A 21,369-nucleotide genomic window follows, 5' to 3' on the forward strand; every position below is an offset into this window, starting at 1 on the left:
TATTATTTTCTTTACTTTTTTTTTCCCCTCTTCTTTTTTTGGTAGTGGGGGTGGTTATGTTTAAATGAAGTTGCTTTTACAACACCAAAGACTTAATCATCCATTTCCTACATAAAAGGTAGCTACTTTTTTGCATGGACCTCAAGCATATTGTAGTATAGAGGTGGAAGTTAAGAAAAGGTATTAAGCAGGCTATGTTGTAGCTTATGAACAAGTAATAAATTGTATGATTTATCTTGAATGTATCATAGATAAGCTGCTATATAACGATTGCCTCTTCAGATAGCTGTGAAATTAGGTGATTAACTAGTTGTTACTTAACCTTCTAATTTCTGTATAAGTCTAATTACATGAAACAGAAGTTGGTGTTTTGATTTTTTACTTTGCTTTTCTGTTTGGAGTGTCATTGTAACTACTGTATTGTAAATGATGGAAAATAATTGCATATGTTAAAATAAATATATGAAACTTTATAAAGTAAAAAAATAATAATAAAATAAAATTTCAAAAAAAAAATGTGGCCTGGGCTCCCAAAAAGCAAATGCTTCTACCCGGGCCTCTGAATCTTACTGAGTTATGCAAAGAGGAAGTGCATTCAAGATGTTCATTAGTCTTACTACTGTGTCATCTGCAACAGCAGCAGATCCAAGAGTCCCGTGTCCACCCGCCCGCAGCACGGCACCTGCGCTGGCCAGTGGCGGCAGTGCCAGAAGTGGCCCGTAACCACACTTCCCATGGCACATCCAGCTGTGTTCTCTGCTCCCCAGGCTTTCGTGGTCTGGCTTGTTTTCCAAGCCTGGTTCTCCAGGCTTCCTGCTGACTCAGTGAGCTACTCCTTTTCAGTTTAACTTAATCTGAGCTGGTTTCATTAGTTTCCGACTCATAATTCTGGTATAACAAATATTTACTGAGATATCTGGTAGAGTGTGGGACAATAGCATGGGTGCCTCAACTGCCTGGGGTTCATATTCTAGCTCCAAAACTAATCTGTTGTTTGATTTGGGCAATTAACTCTTAAATTCTCAGTTTCCTCTTCTATAAAATAAGGATAATAGAGGTATGCACATCTCATGGAATTGTTTCAAGTATTAAATAGACTAATATGTATAAAGTGCTAAGGATGATATCTGGTACATGGGTTAATGCTCAGAAACTGTCAGCTGCTTGTTTTCCTGTTGCTGGCATCAGTGGTGGTGCTGTTACCAGCAAGTGAGCAAGTGAGGGGACCTCTACCCCCCCACCTCTCTCTGGCTGAGAGCTCCCACAAGGTAGAGTTCCAAATCATCTTTCTAAACCAACAGCAAGAGTGTGTATTAGGTTCAGACACACAGGGACTCATAAAACCAGAGGGCATCATGATCTATGTTTCTTAAAGAACATAAACACAACCTCTTTGGGGCCTAGAAAGCAGGTTGGGGGCAAAATGTTTATTATGTCACAAACACTTTTTTTCACATGGAGCCCATGCTCTCAGACTCCTGGAATAAGAGTTCTGTTACTTGCTGGTTATGTAAATTTACAGGAATCATTCAATTTTCCTATGCTTGATCACTTATGGAGCCTCAGTTTCCTCAACTATTTTTGTGAAGATTAGATAAAACAATACATATGGCTAAAACAGAATAAGGCAGTTAGTAGGCATTTAATCATTCAATACTAGATTTCCATATTTTTCTTTATATACTTTCAGAAATGCAAAGCTTTGAAAAACAACGCCAAGCAAGCACCGTCTTAGTACTGATGAAAGCATAATTAGAATTTACAAATTTAACACATAAGGAAGACAGGCCACTTCACTCCAACATAAACAATGGAAGCCACAAATAAGCATTATTAGTGTCCAGGGGGTTCTAAGCACCTTGGCTCAGAGTGATAGATGACACATGCAAATCAAAGTAACGTGATGGCCGAAGTGTGACCATCAATCTCAAATCATAATGTCCTTCAACATATTCAACTGTCATTTTCCTTTCAATATAAATGAGCAAAACAATGGAAAAACGAATGGGCGGATTTTCCTCTGCATTAGCAGGAAATGACAGCAGGCTGTGGATTTGTATGATTGCTACTGGAATACACATGTGGAGGAAGAAATCACAGTGGAATTAACAAGTTCAATAAGATCCTCTTTCCAAAAAACTCTTCATAAGGAGTAGCTACTCAAAAGAATGAGAAACCCCTAAGTTTTCAAAGCATCTTCCTTCAAAAATGCTCAGTGTTTTCTACACATCATTTAAACATCCCTGTGGGGTAGCTGGTAATTATCTTCACATTTCATATGCGAAGAGTGAAATGTGGAGAGATGAATGACTTGCCTAAAATTTCCTCACACTTTGCTGCCTCTGGCCCACCACATGCATGTAGGCAGGCAGGTACACACATGCTGCCATTACAATGCGTTCTGAAGGACATGAACTGAAGAACTTAGCACAGTATGGTAATCAAAACCTAGAACCTAAAGGGACATCCACTCTCATTTAGTTCAAATTACTAACATTACACATGAGCATTATAACCCCAGGACCTGATTTTCACTTTCCTAGGGAAAACCAAGTTGAGGAAATTGAAAAGTTCCAGGATAATTCAGAAACATAAAATACTTAATTTTACATGATTTAATATGCTAAAAAGATCTATAACTTGCTCTATAAGCCTTCTGGATGGGATCAGAACCGTGCATTATGTTGTAGAGAAGTTCACATGTCTGAATCAGGACTTTTCTGCACTTCCTTGCCTATTAATTAGCTGTGTCACTTGGGAAAGTTACGTACGAAACCTCTCCAACCATCATTTTTCTACTCAAGATTGGATAGAAGATCTTTACTTTTAGAGCTCAAACACATATTAAATCCTGAAAATAATGTAAAAGCAATTACTTAAGTGACTATGAAGATAATCCATCAATTGTTTTTCTCCTGGTTCCACCAAGAGATATAAATGAACTCAAACTTTGGTTTGCTCTAAAATGTTACACTGTTGTAATTACGACAGCTTCTTGCTGTTGATTTAGAAAGACGATTTGGAACTCTACCTTGTGGGAACTCTCGGCCAGAGAGAGGTGGGAGAGTAGAGGTCCCCTCACTTGCTCACTACCATGAAGGTGGAGGGAAACTTGAGACTGGCATGTCACTGGGGTCTTGAGAAACTCTGGGTGAACATGCTGTCAGATCAGGGTTGGGGGCGGTGGACATCTCATCAGTGAGGGCTGGGAATTGTGGAGGGCTTGGTGAGCTCAACCAGCCTGAGTACACAGTACTAGACTAGGGAGATAGTCTGTGTGGTCAAGAGACTATTCCACACATGGAAATTGATCAAATAAATAAAAATACTGAGGATAATCGGAACAAGATTTCTCATGACCAGGAGGAGGGACGGCAAGAACAGCCATGTGATGTTGGCTTGTAAAGAAGTCAGCAGTGTGAACTCACAGTTTCTGATATAGATAGATAATAGACAGATGAACAAACAGATATAAATGCACATGTATTTATATGTGTGCATTGTGTATATGTGAACATTCATGCATTTCCTTGATCTGTCCATTGAGAAGACCTAGAAACAACAGCCTTACACACCTAGCACCCAGAACCTGGTTTCTAAATATCAATCTTCAATAAAAGAAACTAGAGCTCCTTGGAAAAATGGCTGATTCCAGGGCTAGGGCAGAAAAAGTTAAAGACAAGCCTGAAATATCTGTGATAAGAATTCAAAACAGTTCTCAAAGAACAAAATGAGCATGTCAAAAGGACAAAAGAGCAATCTGAAGCAGCTCCTGCTAGCCAAATCTGGGATAATCTGAATATCAAAAATAAATAATGGTGACTAAGTAAGCATCCGATTTCAGCTCAGGTCATGATCTCCCCACTCATGAGTGTGAGCCCCACATCGGGCTCTGTGCTGACAGCTCAAAGCCCGGAGCCTTCTCCCAATTCTGTGTCTCCCTTTCTCTCTGCTCCTCTCCCACTCACGCTCTGTCTCTTTCTCTCAAAAATAAATAAACATTAAAAAAAATTTTTAACATAAAAAATGACAGTAATAGTTTATAATCAATTGAGTAAAATAGGACTCCATGAGTTCTTACAAACAGAAATGAAGAAAAGTAGAGGAGGAGAAGATAATGCTGACTAATAAGTATAGAAGAAATGATGGAATTAGAAAACCACCATTTGACAACAATCGGAGTAATAACTGAAGAATTATAAATGAATGCTAAAACTCCTGAATAAAGTTAAAGAACAGGATATTAATACAGTATCAAAGTATCTCCATTCATGTCTATATTAATTACTTGTTAAAACACAAAATACTGGGGCACCTGTGTGACTCAGTTGGTTAAGTGTCTAACTCTTGGTTTGGGCTCACAGCCTGTGTGAGATCAAGCCCTGCATCAGGCTCTGCACTGGCAGCATGGAGCCTGCTTGAGATTCTTTCTCTCTTTCTCTCTCTCTGCCCCTCCTCTGTGCTTACTTGCATTCACTCTCTCTCAAAAATAAGTAAACTTCAACAAAAAATACAAAGTGGTTATTAATCTTATACTTAATAAATTATTAATTTTTATTAATTTATTAAATTAAAAAATTAATCCTTTTTCCAGAAAGGATCTTAGCCAATTAAAAATTAACATCCTCAATAATGGGACAAATGAACATCTTAGGACTCCTGAAATAATGTGCTGAGAAGAACTGAGCAAAACTTGTGGTATTTCTCCCTAAAATATATAACTTGAATCTAATCATGAGAAAAACATCAAACAAACCCAACTGAAGCATATTTTGCCAAAAAATAGGCACCTAACCTTGATACTCAAGGGAAGACTGAGGACTGTTCCAGGTTGGAGAAGACTAAAGAGACATGTAACCATTAATCCCAAAATTAATAAAGACAATTTTTGAGACCATCTACAAAATGTGAACAAAGTCTATGGATTTAATGGTAGTATGCTATCAATGTTAATTTCTGATATGGATGATATACTGTGATTTGGTACAAGTGTTGTTCCTTTTAGAAAATACACACTGAAATACTTATGAGTAATGGACCAAGAGGTCTGCAACTTAATCTCAAAACATTAAGACAACAATTACACACATATGGTTTTATAAACACACATACACAAACATGCAGACGACGAGAAGACAAAAGGTAAATGGGGCAAAATTTAGTAACTGTGGAATCTCAGTGAAGAGTAAATAGTTCTGCATATGATTTTTGCAACTTTTCTGTAATTTTAAAATCATTCAAAAATAGAAGTTAAAAAGATATATTTCGGGGTGCCTGGGTGGCTCAGTCGGTTAAGCGTCAGGCTTCTGCTCAGGTCATGATCTCATGGTTCATGGGTTGAGCCCCATGTCAGGCTCTGTGCTGACAGCTAGCTCAGAGCCTGGAGCCTGTTTCAAAATCTGTGTCTCCTCCCTCTCTCTCTGACCCTCCCCTGCTCGTGCTGTCTCTGTCTCTCCAAAATAAATAAAAAAACAAAAATTTTTAAAAAGATATATTTCATATACTATTGTAATTTATTTAGCACCTAGATATTTTTCTTATGGATAGCCTTTCAAGATTATCAACTATTCTATTTTATAAACAAAAAATGTTCTTATATATGGTACATATTACCTTTTTCCCCTTGAAATATCATAGACATCTCTCCATATTAATAAATATAGGTTTGTAGCACAGTTTTAATGGCTGCACAATTTTCCCCTGCATGGTCATAAATAATTTATACAATCATTTTTCTATTATTGGATACTTAAGGTTTTGCTATTAGGAACAATACTTCAGTAAACACCCTTATGGTTACATCTTTGCATACACCATGACCTTATTCTCTAGAGCTTTCATTAATTTTTTTTTCTGCTCACATACTCACATGTAATCCAGGTTCACTGTTAAATTTCAAATAGTATAAAAACTAAAAATTCTCCATTTAAAAAAAAGAAAGAATAATTCTTGCATGTAACAGAAAAATAATAATCTGGAAGACTATTATAAAAGATGACTGACAAATGAAAATGAAATTCAAACACCACAACTGCAAATTAGTCAGAATAATGCAAAATATAACAAAACACATACACCAGAGAAGTGGCTGGCATAGTGATGTCACATTAAAAACCTGATAATAAATGTTTTGACTTATAATGAGGTTTTCAGGAGTAGCAAAAGTGGGTGTACTAGAAGCCCAGGATATATGACATTGTAGAAGTGTAATCAATACAGTAGCAAAGCCAGCGGAGGAGTTGTCTCCTGTCTGTCCCCCCACATCCCTCCCACTGCTGCCACACTGAGGAGATGAAATGGCGGTCTTAAACTGACCTTCTGCTCGTCATTCCCAGCTGAAAACCAGTGAGGCTGGGTTGGCGGGGTGTGTTCACTGACAGGAGTCAGAGAACTTGGGCACACTGGGAAAGGCCTGTGTGATGAGAATGTAGATCCAAGGAGCAGAGAGGGTCACACTGCATCTGTTTTCAGCAGCATCCAAAAACGGTTGACAACGGGCTCTCCCTTCTGCCTCCCTGCGTCTATAGTATTTTACTTCCCTCTGTTCAAAATTATCTTGTTACTCTCTAGCTTCCACCTATAAGGGAAGTATATTCTTAATCTTGGGGCACCTGGCAATCAGTTCAGTTTCCTGGGAAAGCACTGCTATAGACAAAAAAAACTATGTTAGTTAAGCTTCTGTGCATAGAAATTACGATTTAAGTAAAAATGCAAGTGTTTAAAGCCTACGCTTCTTATCTAAAAGTCATAAAGTAGATTTGCTTTTATATTTCATGCTACTCAAAGACACTTAAAAAATAATTGTTAACGAATATATCTAAGCAATTATTTTTTGAGTACCAGAAAGATGTTCAACACTGCATAAGAATGGCCTGAAAATATCTTTTAAGATAATTATATGTACAGTAAAACACTTAATATAAAGTGTACAGCAACCTTTTAAATTGAAAAAGTCACAAAATGTTCAAGAACCATTTTCATCCACCATGGCAACTAATTAATCTTGTATTACTAAAACAGAGATGAGCGAAAATACCAGGTAGTAAAATAACCTACAAGAGATAAAACACACACATTTTGGTCAATACTATTTGAAGTTTCAAAGAATCATAGCCTAAAAACAAAAACCATAAAAGAATACAGCTGCTGTAAGTATCTCCAGAATTTTTCTGTTATAAACAACCCCCAAAACAGAGGAAACACAGACTATAGATTATGTGATTCCTCCTCAAACAGTGTCTATAGATTTAGAGATTGCTTTTCTCCTAAGATATTTTGATTAACAGCTCTACAAAACAAAGAACAATTCCAATTTCTTTTAAGAGATGTTCTTTCTACAAGCCTTCTTGTGTAAAAATCAGCATATAAGAAAAATAAATTGCGCTCCAGAATCTTGATTTTCAGGATCCACTTCATAAGACACAATGATAGACACTGTGGCATTGGTCCAAATTTCATTCTCTCCCCCAAAAACTCTTGATGGCCTGAGACATGTACACACAAACCAGGTTTAGGAGAGCAAGTCAGGGCTGACAAACTAAAGAGAATAGAAGGGGGATCTGGATACAGGACACAAACAATACTTCCAAGTACAACGCTGAATAATACACTGCGCTGAAAAACGTTACAGAAGAAGCCATCTTTGGGGTGGTGTCTGACGGTGCTTTCGTACGAATGGGTTTGCTATAAGTCTTGAGCTCAGAGAACTGGAGGATTCTTGAATGAGGCAGAATCTGATACCATTTCCATGTCACCGGTAATATATTAGGGTAAATACATGCAGCAGAGAGAGGTCATAAAAAAAGTAAAAATGAACACCTCTATATTTACAGAGCATGGAACACATTTAATTTTCAAACCCTGTTCAATAAGATTTATGAGATGATGAACCCCTTCTGGTGAATGCTTTCTTCAACGAACTGCTTAAGAAACGCAACTTGGATGTCAACTTTAATATCATCATGAAAAAATACTGTATTATAGGTCCTTATCAAGGGAATAATATTCCCAATGAAAATGCGAATATAAAATCACAGGCCATTATAGCTCTAAAGGACTGTAGAAATCATTAAGTTTTATCCCCTCATTGGTAGCTTATTTCAATGGAGGCAGAGAGAAGTAAAGTGTTTGCCCAAGGACTAGGTATAAATTAGCGAAATTACAAAGACTAAAATCCAAGACTTCTAGAGTTCTACTTCATTTACTCAATACATGCACTATTATAGTTACTTCCCTTGACAACATACTATCAGCTTCAGAAGGAGAGGGAAAGAGAAGAAACTGCAGATGGCATGGAGGGACTGATTCACCTGGGCCAAGCAGTGGGATGGTCAATTTACACTCATTATCTAATTCAATCCCCATTACAATCCTGTGAAGTAGATGCCATTATTCCTACTTACAGAAAAAGAACAGACGACAGAGAAAAGCAATGTGCCCGGAAGAAAACAGTTACTAGGATTCCAACTAAGGTCTATCTGATGCAAAGGCTCTGCTCTCAACCCTGCGTGGTCTCCCAGAGTTAACATCCCTTCTTGCTCCATGGTATATCTGTTCTGGGTAAGCTCTGGTCTGACCACCTCCCATGATAACTGGCTATATGCTGGCCGGCTGCCTCTGCCTCTTAGTTCAGCCCAGCATTCCCGGGGAGAGGAAAGCCATCCTTTTCCCGAGAGCATAAGAGGTAGATGTTTCCCCTGGCTAAACTTGCCAGAGAGACTCTTTATCCATTAAGCTTTCTATTACAGCCAACTGTAGATCCAGGCTAAACAAATAGAAACACACAGGAAATACTATTTGTATTAATTAACCAATATATAAATTCAACAATGCTTCAATTATCCTGCACCTAAACTATGTGGAGCCAAGAACAAGAAGGTTTTTTGTTTTGTTTTGCTATTGTTTTTTAAATAGTGGCTCAGTCAGTTAAGCATCCGACTCTTGATTTCAGCTCAGGTCATGATTGCACAGTTTGTGAGTTTGAGCCCTGCATCAGGCTCTGCACTGACAGCGCAGAGTGTGCTCTGGATTCTGTCTTCCCCCTCTTTGCCCCTCCCCTTCTTGCTCTCTCTGTTTCTCTCTCTCTTTCTCTCTCTCAAAATAAGTAAAAATAAACTTAAAAATTTTTAAATAGATGATTCCAATTGGTGATTCTCTACCACTAAGGAATGATTGGGGGGGGTGGAATCAAAATCACCTGGTGCAATTTTCACAGTAAGAAGCTCATGTGCCCTCAGGCCCAACACCGAATCCCAACAGTACACATACTCAGGAGAGATAGTCTAGGTTCCAGGAGAAGAGGCGTTCAGGCAAATAATTTGAAAGCATTTTGTGAGGTAATTCTAAGAACCAGCAAAACATATTATTTATACACCATTCAGTTAAAACTACTGTCCGGAGAGAGAAGTGAGGTGGTGTGTGTTTCTGTGCCCAGACAGGAAGGACTGAGGGAAGTACAGGCAGGGAGGGAAGGGCAGTGTGCCATAAAGAGCAAAACAGGATCTGACAGTGAAAAGCTTACCAGCAAAGGGCCAGGCAGAACAACAAGAACAAAAATTTTTATTCTTTTTTTTTGTTTTTATTATAGTTTATCGTCAAGTTGGTTTCCATATAACACCCTGTGTTCTTCCCATCAAGTTTATTTTAATATGTTTTAATGTTTGTTTACTTTTCAGTGAGAGAGAGAGTGTGTATGAGTGGGAGAGGACCGAAGGCTCCGGGCTCTGAGCTGTCAGCACAGAGTCCGACATGGAGCTTGAACTCACAAACCGTGAGATCATGACCTGAGCCCAAGTCAGATGCTTAACCATCCAGGCGCCCCAAGAACAAAATTTTTAAATAAAAAGATATAGGATATCAAAAGGCACAGGGGTCTCAACTGTCAGCTAGGGGAGGATCACCTCGGGGGTTTCAGGAGCCGGAGAACATCACTGAGCTCCAAAACAACGCAGTCACTGACACCACAGTTAGGAAAGTAAACTGTATTTAAGAGAAAGAGTTCACATCACATACTTTTTCATGGATTTCTTTCTACAATGGCTAGATTCTCTGATCTGATCAAGATTCAACTACTGTACTTATGTAAAAACGATGCACGAAAAGCAACAAGGTTTAGTGGGGAAACCAGGCATGAGGACTGGAGTAAGCAGATGTAGGCTCTGGCGTGTGGAGGCTCTGCGGTCTGCAGCATAGGGAGTGTGGCTGAAATTGGGAGGAGAGGAGGTTTTGGGGGGAGAGTACGCAGACTGTGAGGAGAAGTTTGAGAGCTTGCTGGGACCCAACGTGAAGACTACCAGTACTCAGGGATGACGAAGGAGGGAGAGGACCTTGCATACAAGATACAGGGACACAGGAATCATCAGAAACTTGAAGGAAAACTTGAAGAACTTAGGATCACCAAGCCAGGCAAAAAGAGTGCTTCCCGAAGGACCATGCACTGCGTCAAATGCTGAATGGTAGAGCTAAACAATCAACTGCAGAATATTCCCTGGGCATAGAAAAATAAGAGAGCATTAGCATCTTGATGAGTACAGATTCAAGGAAAACAAGTAAATATGACTCTTTTAAGAACTGTAGCCATGAAGGGAAGAACAGAAAGGGAGATATAACTGGGGATGAGAGGGAAGGTTGGCATGTGAGCTTTTTTTTAAGGGATAAGAAAAGCTTACATATGTAGGTGCTGATGGGAATGAGCTGCAGAGACAGAGACAAAAAAGCAGGGGAAAAAATGGCCAAAAAGTGGAGTAAGGCCTCTGAAAATGTAAGAGGAGATGAGAGCCACTACAAAGAGGAGGGACTGGACTTAGGAAGGAAGAGGAGGAACAGAGGAAAGCAGACCTGATACAATGACCTCGAGAGGGTCCCTGTCTAATGGTTTCTATTTTCTCTAGGAAGTAGCAGGTAGGGCTTCTGCTGAGAGTGAAGGAGCCTCAAGATGGGCAGAAGAATCAGCAGCTTGAGAACAGAGGCTTTAAATTGTCACCAAGGAGAATTCCAGAAAACGAATACAGCCTTCCCCAACTCCAATCTCCTCTCTGCGTTCACACCTGAAGCCGCGGACCCTGAGACCAGGAGAACTGATTAGGATACAGTTTCAATGGGACTCTTTTGTGCCTTAACCAGGGTCCAACACACCTCAGTGCACAGAGAGGAGAGGGACCTGGACCTGGACGCATAACAGCGTGACAGACATTGCCATCAGCAAGTTCCAGGAAATTAATTTTAGGCTCATACTTTAGTAAACAGTTAATATTAAAGCATGACACTGAAAATGTAATCAAATTGAGGCAAATTAAGACAAAATACTGCAGTGATAAAAGGCCTCAGTCATTGCAGGTTTCTATTTAGAATCAAATTTCCAGTATTAAATGTTCCCTTTCAATTTGTGTTGGGTCAAGAGGTTATTAACACTATAAAAAAAGTTAATAGGAAAGTATGGTCTAGGACAAAGATGTGTTATTATATTTTGCATGAATGCCTGTTATTAGCAAATTATCAGTTCCTAAAAACAACCATTCCTAGTTCATTAAGGGACAATTACATCAAAACTCATCTTCTATTATATGTTATTTCCCAATTAGTATTCTAGAAACAAGAGCACAAGTTATAATAGAAACCATATTTCTATGTCTACAACAGTTTAAAAAAAGATATAAAAGACAGTTTTTTAATCTAAATCACATAGTTTATTTCTAATTTTATTTTAAATATTATGCTTATTCACTTTTTTCCTCTTATTCTGGCCTCAAATCTTAACTGAAATCTATGACTAGAAGGAAACGAGAATTAATATATAGGGACAATAGACATCTATTTAAAATGTGCCTTTTAAAATTGATTGCAGGGGCGCCTGGATGGCTCAACTGGTTAAGCATTTGCCTCTTGATTTCAGTTTGGGTCATGATCTCACCTTTCCACAGTTCCTAAGATGAAGCCCTGCACTGGGCTCCATGCTAAGAGCAACAAAGCCCGCTTAGGATTCTCTTCCTCCCTCTTTTTCTACCCCTCTCCTGCTCATATGCATGTGTACTTTCTCTCAAAAAAAAAAAAAACAAAACAAACACTTAAAACATTATTGCAATTGGCTAAAGCTCATATGAACCATAAGAAATGGAACAAAAATAGGGGCGCCTGGGTGGCTCTGACGGTTAAGCATCTGACTTCAGTTCAGGTCATGATCTCACGGTTCCTGGGTTCGAGCCCTGTGTTGGGCTCTGTGCTGATAGCTCGGAGCCTAGAGCCTGCTTTGGATTCTGTGTCTACCTCTCTCTCTGCCCCTCCCTGACTCACACACTCTCTCTCTCAAAAATAAACATTAAAATGTGTGTGTGTGTGTGTGTGTGTGTGTGTGTGTGTGTGTATCTACACACACACACAATCCTACTGGTTATTTAAACTTTGAAAAGGGTGTCAGTTGCAGGGCACTGGGTGGTTAAGAATCTGACTCTTGACTTTAGCTCAGGTCAGGATCTCATGGTTCAGGAGTTGGAGATCCATGTTGGCCTCTGAACTGACAGGGCAGAGCCTGCTCGGGATTCTTTCTCTTCTTGTCTTTCTGCCCCTCCCCTGCTTGTGCTCTATCTCTGTCTCTCTCAAGATAAATAAACTAAAAAAAAAAAACAAAAAACTTTAAAAAGTTTTTGGCTGAACTACTTTTATAACGGTTCTTTTGAAATAGAAAATTGTACTTACTTTAGGTATCAACCATCTCTAGTATACAAAATATATTTAAGGCACAGGTCAAATCTATTTTTTAATATCTACTGATAAAAACAGTTTGTTATTGAAATGGGCAATGTTTTATCATAAGTGATGCGATAGTAAATCATGAATCTCAAAGGTAAATATAATATCCACAGGAACTATGTGTAGGAATAGCAGGAGTAAAAACAGATTTAGCAGACTTACTACTAACGCCAAATCCACAGAATCCACACGCCAAAAAAAAAACATAAAAAAGGGGAAGAAACAAACTCTGCAGAAACAACTTGCCTAGAACGATTTATGTATTGAGTAATAAGATACTAGAGGAAAGAATAAAAGTTAATAGTCTACTGCATAGAAATAACCACTCACCTAAACACTCAAAGGGATCTAAAAAGTTAACATAGGTGGGCAACTGTCCAGGATTTGTGAAGGGAACTAGGATGAGCAATCCAGCCACGTTTTCTCTGAAATTCAGCCCCTGATCTAGTGAACTGAAATCTAGAGCCATGACTTCCAAAACATGCTGCCTCTTTTCCATCCTCTCCATCTCACTCACCAGAGAAAAAGTAGGCCTCCCTCTCAGGGAAGGACGGGCACATACCTTCCCACTGGCCTGTCAGCACCAAGGCCCTGTTAATGACTACATCAATTTCTGTAGCTCCATCTTCCACAGCCAATCTGATCTCTTCCAATCGAGTTTTTAAATGAGTTTGTCCAGCTGGAAAGCCTGTGGCCACTAGTAAAGGGAGAGAAAACGAAGGAAGGAAGGGAGGGAGAGAGTGAAGGAGTAAAGGAAAGGGGGGAGGAAAGGAAGGAAGAGAGAGAAAAGGAAGGGAGGGAGGAAGAAAAGGAAGGAAGGAAAGAAGACAAATTTTAGTTGGCATCTCAACAAAGAATTTGATACAAAAAACAAAACAAACAAAAAACCCAGCATTTAGACTAAAGCATCAATGACACTGAAGAGCTTCACGCTCTTCTTGCAAAGTGAGGTGTGAAGAAATAGAAGGTCACCTCATATGGTATTGGTGTTAAGATAAATATTAGTATTGCAGTGTCTGGGAAAGCCTGAAATTAAGTTGCTGCAGTGATGCTCATTAGGGGCCTTTAAGTAAATAGATATTAAGAAAATATGTTATCATCAAATGGTGGTTATAGTCCTGTCTTGACGGACACTGGTTAATTATGGATCCTACTCCTAATCAAGTTGGCTATCACTATATTCTTGATTTACTCACTCACATTTATAGCTGTTATAACCAAGCTGTAGTACAGGTTTTTCCCACTGCCTACCTTAAAATGAATAGCCAAGCACATACAAATAAAGGGAAGAGAATTCAGGAGGAAACAGCACTAATTTATTCACAAAATTGGGACAAGGGTGAGTTGGAAAGTATAGGATCAAGTACAAATTTTTTAAAAAAATGAAAATACCACTACACTTCTGAAAACCATTATATGTTTTACACGTGCATCATTAACTACATTTCCATGCCTCAAGATAACCTTTTGTATTTCCTTGATGTTACTGAATTCCTTGGGCCCGCTATCTTGGAGGAGAGCATGCTTCCCTACTGTATAAAAGAAAAGCTGAACTGACAGAGGCTGATGAAAAATTAAGGTAGCTGCCAAACACTGTGAGTATATCAATGCTGTACACTATGCTTCTTTTGAGGTGTCCCTAATAAAACAAATTAACCATCTTTTTAGACTCCTTTTTCAAAGCCCCAGGGTACTCCTTAGCATCTTCTAAAAGTACAACCGTCCTTACACTCACACACGCTCACCTGCACGGAAGCTTTTAAGACTCTTCTTTCCTTCATGCCAAGCCCTACTGCGTCTATCTTCAGCCAGTACCTCCTGAACACACCCCCTCTACACTATCTCCCAGGCTTTGGGGTGGGTCTCCCCACCTCCCACGTGGACTGTCGTAAGTCCGCTATCCATCCCCTGACCCACCGTATCATGAAACTGATCATGACATGCGTCTGCTCAAAACCTTGCACCGAAATAAAGCCCAGGTGCCACTGCTGAGTGTAGTCCCCTGTGTGGCCTGGCCCTGACCTACCTCTCCAGCTTCAACTCCCAGAGCCACTTGCCACCGCGTCCCAATTTAGATCCAACACTGCAAGTCACGAACAGTTCCCCGAACTGTGCTCCTGTGCCCTCACACACACTCGTTCCTCTGTCGAAAACTACTCGCTGACTCACCCAAACCGCCAGCTCCGCCGTACCCTTTCAGACCCAATGCGCTATTAGCGCCTCGGTGAGGAGTCCCCTTACTCTCTGTCACCAGCCTCTGCGAAATACGTCACTCCCTGTGCAGAGTTACAAGTGTAACTTGTGTGTATCTTTATTATCAGATTTTGCATATATATAATACTACATATCTGCATGATGATGTTTTAAACTTGCTTATTCCTCCTCAACAACTGAATTTTCTTAAGGACAGGGAAACACTTCTGTATTCTTGGGAATTCACATGGTCAGCCACTTAGGAGGCAATTAGAAACTGAGAGAATGAGTAAATACAAAGAGTTAAACAGATAAAACTGATTAAAATCATCATAATAAAACTATATGGAAAGCCTCCAGGTGTCTGAGTTGAAGAACTGGAAAGAGGTTGAGAGACAACAGCGACAACAAGAGCGACAGTCAAAAGCACTTTACCCGAAGCCACGGGGATGGCACAGCCCGCTGCCTTCAGCGCTTTCACGGCGTCACACACTCGGGCAGGATAAACACAAACGGCCGCTGTGGTAATGCCTACGTAGAAAGAAGTCATAACAGCCTACTTTACGGGAAGTTCAATTTGCACAATACGCCTTTAATGATTATTTATACCACCACACAAGCAGAAATCAAAATGGCAGGAAGAGTAATTCCCCCATGATGCTGCACTGAATGAAAGTTTTAGGGGCACTTGGGTGGCTCAGTGGATGAAGCATCCGACTTTTGTTCAGCCCATGATCTCACGGTTTGTGGGTCTGAGTGTCGGGCTCTCTGCTGACAGCTCAGAGCCTGGAGCCTGCTTCGGATTCTGTGTCCCTGTCTCTACACTGCTGCTCCCCCTTTCAATCTCAATCCCTCAATCTCTCTCTCTCTCAAGAATAAATAAGTGTTAAAAAAGAAAAAAGAAAAAGTTTGGACTCCCCACATTTCCCTTCCAGGTCTTGACAATATGGGCCATTTTCTCACTGTTTAAGTCATGGAATAAAGTAATCGTGACATACTGCTCTGTGAGGTTAATATGATACCACTTTTTAAAAATTCCTAAACAGTAAACTTAATGGTCTTGACTCAATGACAATATTTTATTTCATGTAGATAACAAAATCCAGATTTCTACAGCAAAGAGACAGTGGATGAAAAAAAATGGAAGTAAACCTTACAAGGTAGTATCGCAAAGTGACATTTAATTGATCGTATTCCCTCTGTTGCAAGAAATAATAAAACCTGAATCTGGAGCCCTTATTTGGAAGAATAAACTCTTAAATTAAAAAAAATCAAATAAAAATCAAATAGCCAATATAAAACAAAACAAGGGCATACAACTCATATGAAGTTGTTACTTTTTTTCCAGCCTCTCCCTCAAGGTTGCTACTTTTAATAACTTTGCATAACAACACCTACAAATTGGTGGTGTTTTTAATTGTCAACTCAAAAGAAACATCATCAATATTTTTCAAAAGCTGTGGAGTTATTTAGGCCTATAAATTATCTACAAATTACTTGGGATAAAATACCAGCATTGGACCAAAGCAACATCGCCAGCTGCCTTCTTTACAGACAGGCGCTTGGGGGTCAGGAAGCTCCTCCCCATGGGAAGACGTGGCTTCTCAAACCACCCGACCTCGGTTTTGTCACTTAGATATAGGGGATCGACTCTCCATGGTCTCTCCTCCTATCCTAAAATGTTAAGATTCTAAACTTACGACAACTTTAGAAAGTCCTTTCTTTCATGTATATACTAAGAGAGTGAATATAACTTTTTTCAAAAGATCTAACCTAATATACGAGCGTGCAATATTCCCCATTTGCATTTTATTCTCAAAAGTATTTCATTTACTCACAGAAAATACTTTATGTATGAGATGTAATTATTAAGTAATGAGACTGGCTTGTGCACATGTGGCTAGGGAATGAGAATCAGTATTTTAGAGTCACTAGATAGAAAATTTCCCACACTGAAGAAGTGGAAAGATAAAGAAACTCTCTACCAGCAACTTTAATCCATGATGGAAAGAACTGACCTAAAAAAGAGACTCAGATTCTTCCCCTGCTGTTTTTTAGAGAAGAATCTCAATTATTTGTTAAGTACACAAATCTACCCGTGGATTTTACTGCTATTATCATTTTAGCAGCTGAATCTTGTCTTAAGGCCTCTTAGATTTAGTAATCAGTATTGTAAACCGGCAAACAGGGACAGATTATACACAACAACATTACCTTTATCATGCACATTTAAAGCTTTTAAGAGATCTTCCCGAATTGGATACTTGGCTTTATAACAGAGCCTTTGAACGTTGGAAGACGTGTCATCGCCAGAGAGTGTAGTAAGATCTATAAAGGTAACAGCTTTCAGGAGCCAAGCAGCCTGGTTTAAGAAAATTAAAAAAAGATTTCATATATGTATTGCCGAAGCGAGCACTAAAAACAAGATTTTTTAAAAAATCATCAACAACCCAGTTAGTTAGTTAGCAGGAAATCATGAGACAAACATTTGTGCTAAAATCTGACATCTACGCTGTTCTCAATCACGTCATTCTCATATATGATATAAACATTGCTCAGTAGTGACCACTAAGATGAACACTACACAGAGCAAAATAAAAGGGATAAAGAGTAGTCTTAAAGTGATTTTTCCTTCCACAGCTATCCCAAAGTGAAATCCCTAATAGATGAAGCCTCCTCACATCATTTTAGAGAAGAATCTCAATTATTTGTTAAGGACACAAATCTACCCGTGGATTTTACTGCTAATAGATGAAGCCTCCTCACATCATTTTATCCACCGAGCCCTGATGGCTACCACGAAATGAGAGAACTAGGGAAGAAGAGAATCTCTTTCTGGTATTTTTACCTCCACCCTTGAGATCTGAAATGAGACACTGAAAAAGAGTCAAATTTCTTTACTGTTTTTCCCCACTGTAATCCAATTCCATTTTTAAAATTATTCATAGTCTGTAACTCACTCTAGTGAACTTCCTTTTATCTTTCAATCAGAACATTTCCAAAGATGGGTAAAATGTGAAATGTCACCCTCAGGGATTCAATCACAATATTTTGCCTCAGTTGAGAAATGAACTCTGAATTCCTTTTAGTCCTGTGATGCACAGCACATCTTGGTCAGTATCCACTGAAAGAAATGCTGACCACAAGTAGCCCATGAAACATCACTTTTTGCATTTTGGAGAATGATTTATGAAAATTAATAGTGAGGTAAACATGGTGATCAAAGAAGGTCAACTTTTATGCCTAAGGGCCTCAACAGCAGACACACCAGGCTTAGATGTTATGGCTTAAAAATTAAAATAGACGACAACCAAAGAAGGTATGTCTAAGGGACTGAATAAATGTGTTGAGGAAATACGCCATTCAATTCACTCATGAATAAAGATGCCTCAAATTCATTTGCGGCTTTGCCACTCAAGAGTGATAAGATGTTTAACTTGTTTGGATAAATGTGTTATCTTTCTCCAACCCATCATCATCATATATGAATTATTAAAATAAGTCATGGACAGCTGCAATCTTTTAAGTTTAGATGCATCTTGAGCAAAATTCAATATTGTGGCCTTGAGGGAAGAGACCAGGCATTGTAAACTACAGGAATAGAATGCTCAAGAAGAAACCTTACTTGCCACTCCTTTTTCACGGTTCTGCGAGCCTGAATTTGCTGTGCACGTCTCAGAACTGCTGGTTGATTCACTTGTATTTTGGAGATCCAGCTAAGGTCTAAAGAGGAAAGAAGAACACTTCTTTGTTAAATATATTCACCTATTTTTACAAAGTCCTTGAAAGGATATCATTTTGCATCAAAATTCTTGTAAAGCTTCTGTTTCTTATTTGCACAATTACAAAGCAACAGCCTTGTTGAAAGAAGCTCGGTCAAGAAAAGGCATACTTCATGAAAAATCAAGTGCAGGAGGAACCGGAAGAACCTGTATTGATTCATTACACAGATATGTCTAACAATGGAGGAAAATGTTACATTACTCCTGCTGCGTGCTTCACTTCTGATGGCAAAGACTTATTTGTAAGTCTCCATCCAGGAGAACAAATGATTAATAAATACCTGAGTGAATTAATGTTGAGGCTTAAAGAAATACTTGATCACTATCCACTTACTGACAAGATTAATCTCTACTGGATGCTGATATGATATAGCCCATCCTTTCCTCAAAGGAGAATATTTCAAACTGTATCAGAAATTATAACACTGATAGAACAGAAATTTCAAAAGGGAAAGAAAGAACAAGGTGTTCAAAATCCTGGGAGGTAGCTTTATTGCTTCTGTTTTGAAATGCTCCTTCCTACTTGGATCCCACCCTCCATCTCTTAGTTAACTGTAACTTCTATTTTGAACCCAGCCTACATGGTAGCTTTTGTGAAAACACTGCCAAGCTCCTCAGACAGAGCTAACATTTGGATACAGCTATACTGTACAACTTGTATTTAGTTAAGCAAGGAGCCATGGTAAAATGGTCTGCTGTGGTCACTGTATTCTGAGTCATGATCTTATCTTTGAGTGCCTAACACCAAACACGGGGTGGCACACGTGTTTTCACTTTTACCCACCAGCATTCTAATGGAGGTTACCTGAGAGTACATTGAGCACACACCCATTTACCTTCTATAACTAACCTCGTTTTTATACCCCTCTAGCATCTTCCCCTTCTATAAATCGCTTCATTTTTATATCCCTCTAGCAACTTCTTGGAAGAGCCTTAAAAAAACACAGTGGAAAAGGTTATTCATTACAAAATGTGTCCCAATTATCTATGATTCTGCTTCCTGCAGTTTCAGTTACCTGTGGTCAACTGCAGTCCAAACATCAATGATCCTCCTTCTGAGGTAGCAGGAGGTCAACGGTAGCCTAACGCTAGGTCACAGTGCCTACATCATTCACCTCATTTCCTCTCATCAGATAGGCATTTTATCATCTCACATCATCATTAGGGTGACTACAGTACAATAAAATATTCTGAGAGAGACCACATTCACATGACTTATAGCATACTGTCCTAATTGTTCGAGTTTATTATTATTGCTGTTAACCTCTTACTGTGCCTAATTTATAAATTAAAATTTTCATAGGAGTGTATGTATAGGAGAAAATAGTATATACGTGGGATCCAGTACTGTCCACAGTTCCAGGCGGCCAGTGGGGGTGGTCCTGGAACATGTGCCCCCTGGATAAGAGGGACTGCAGCAGACAATTCTCTGTAATGCAGTGGGGGAACTGCTGACTGCATGCTGCACTGCATAGCAACACAAATAATAACAATAAAGTATGTGCATCTACCACAAAGATAAGACCACATTTCTACAAAAAATATTCTCTGTCATTTCCAATTGATTCCTCTTATCAATATTAATGTAGAAATTCTAAGTAAGAGTCTGAGTGATTAATTATGATATACTTATTTAAAGATCACTGAATTAAGAGCAGAGTCTGAGTGCTTTTTTTTTCAATTACATTATTTTGTTAGCTGAAATCATTTAACAAAACAGATTTTTAACATTTCAATCCCTCTGCTCCTCAAAGACACTGTGTGTTTTCCTGCTTGTCTACTGAGCCAACATCACAGAGAAAATGGGGGTCTAAGGTCAAGCAAATGAAATCTGCCTTTTTTCCCCACACAGAGATAAGTTCTAGGTAAAGCCCAGAGAAATAAGACCAGACACACCAGACTCATCCTAATTTATAAGACCTATAAGAACCACTCTCTACCCAAAGACAGGAGTGATTCTTTAAAAAAAACAAAACAAAAAAGCAACTAGTAATGGTGATTAAGTTTGTGGCAAAGATGGATTCGGGCAGATAGTAAAATCGATGAGGCAAAGAGCTGTGTGGAGTACAAGGCTCACCACCAAGCAACTGCTGTCAGTGGCCAGAAGAGGGAAGCCTATGCTGGTGGGGCAAGGCCACAGTCATGTGACACTCCGGGGCCCCTCTCCACCTCTTCTCTATTCCCCGCTCCTACCAACAGAAGCACTACTAGTGGAGAGACGTCATGGGCAATCCCAGGACTCTTCTCCCTCTCTGCTCCTCCATCCCTGTGGTGCAGCCTTTCTAAACTATCGGGAGTTCATTGGCAATCCTGTCACATTCCGTCTCTGGACCTGTGCATGCTGTCTGCTCCTTCTGCCCTTCATTATCTTGCCCACAGAGTGAACTCCTACCCAACGTAGCCTCAGTTCAAATGACTCCTTCTCTGTGAACCTTCTCTGAACCACGCAGGTTGAGCTGCTCCTTTGTTTTTTGCTCTTAATGCTACTCTACAGTCTACTGTTAGTGCAGACGCCTTCATTCTAAGTACACTGATTTGTCAAATGTTTACATTCCCCAGATTTTTAAAACTCCAAGCCAAGTGCCTGACACATGGGTGGCATTCAATAAATAAACAGAATACTCCCCCAACACCAGCAATGATTGAAATC

The 21,369-nt window shown here is 39.2% G+C and overlaps 1 protein-coding gene across 2 annotated transcripts in view; it reads right to left on the reverse strand.

Moving 5' to 3' along the window:
* Positions 1 to 21,369, reverse strand: part of DERA (deoxyribose-phosphate aldolase) — a 115,144-nt gene that overhangs the window by 49,371 nt on the left and 44,404 nt on the right. For both annotated transcript variants that reach the window (XM_029955093.1, XM_029955094.1), the window contains exons 2-5: positions 18,563 to 18,660; positions 17,152 to 17,299; positions 15,373 to 15,468; positions 13,307 to 13,441 (exon numbers count right to left, since the gene is read on the reverse strand). In XM_029955093.1, the coding sequence (XP_029810953.1) occupies positions 13,307 to 13,441; positions 15,373 to 15,468; positions 17,152 to 17,299; positions 18,563 to 18,660 (477 nt within the window). The remainder of the gene's footprint in view (positions 1 to 13,306; positions 13,442 to 15,372; positions 15,469 to 17,151; positions 17,300 to 18,562; positions 18,661 to 21,369) is intronic.

The sequence above is a fragment of the Suricata suricatta genome, chromosome 10 (genome assembly GCF_006229205.1).
Source record: "Suricata suricatta isolate VVHF042 chromosome 10, meerkat_22Aug2017_6uvM2_HiC, whole genome shotgun sequence".
In the NCBI taxonomy this organism is placed as follows: domain Eukaryota; kingdom Metazoa; phylum Chordata; class Mammalia; order Carnivora; family Herpestidae; genus Suricata; species Suricata suricatta.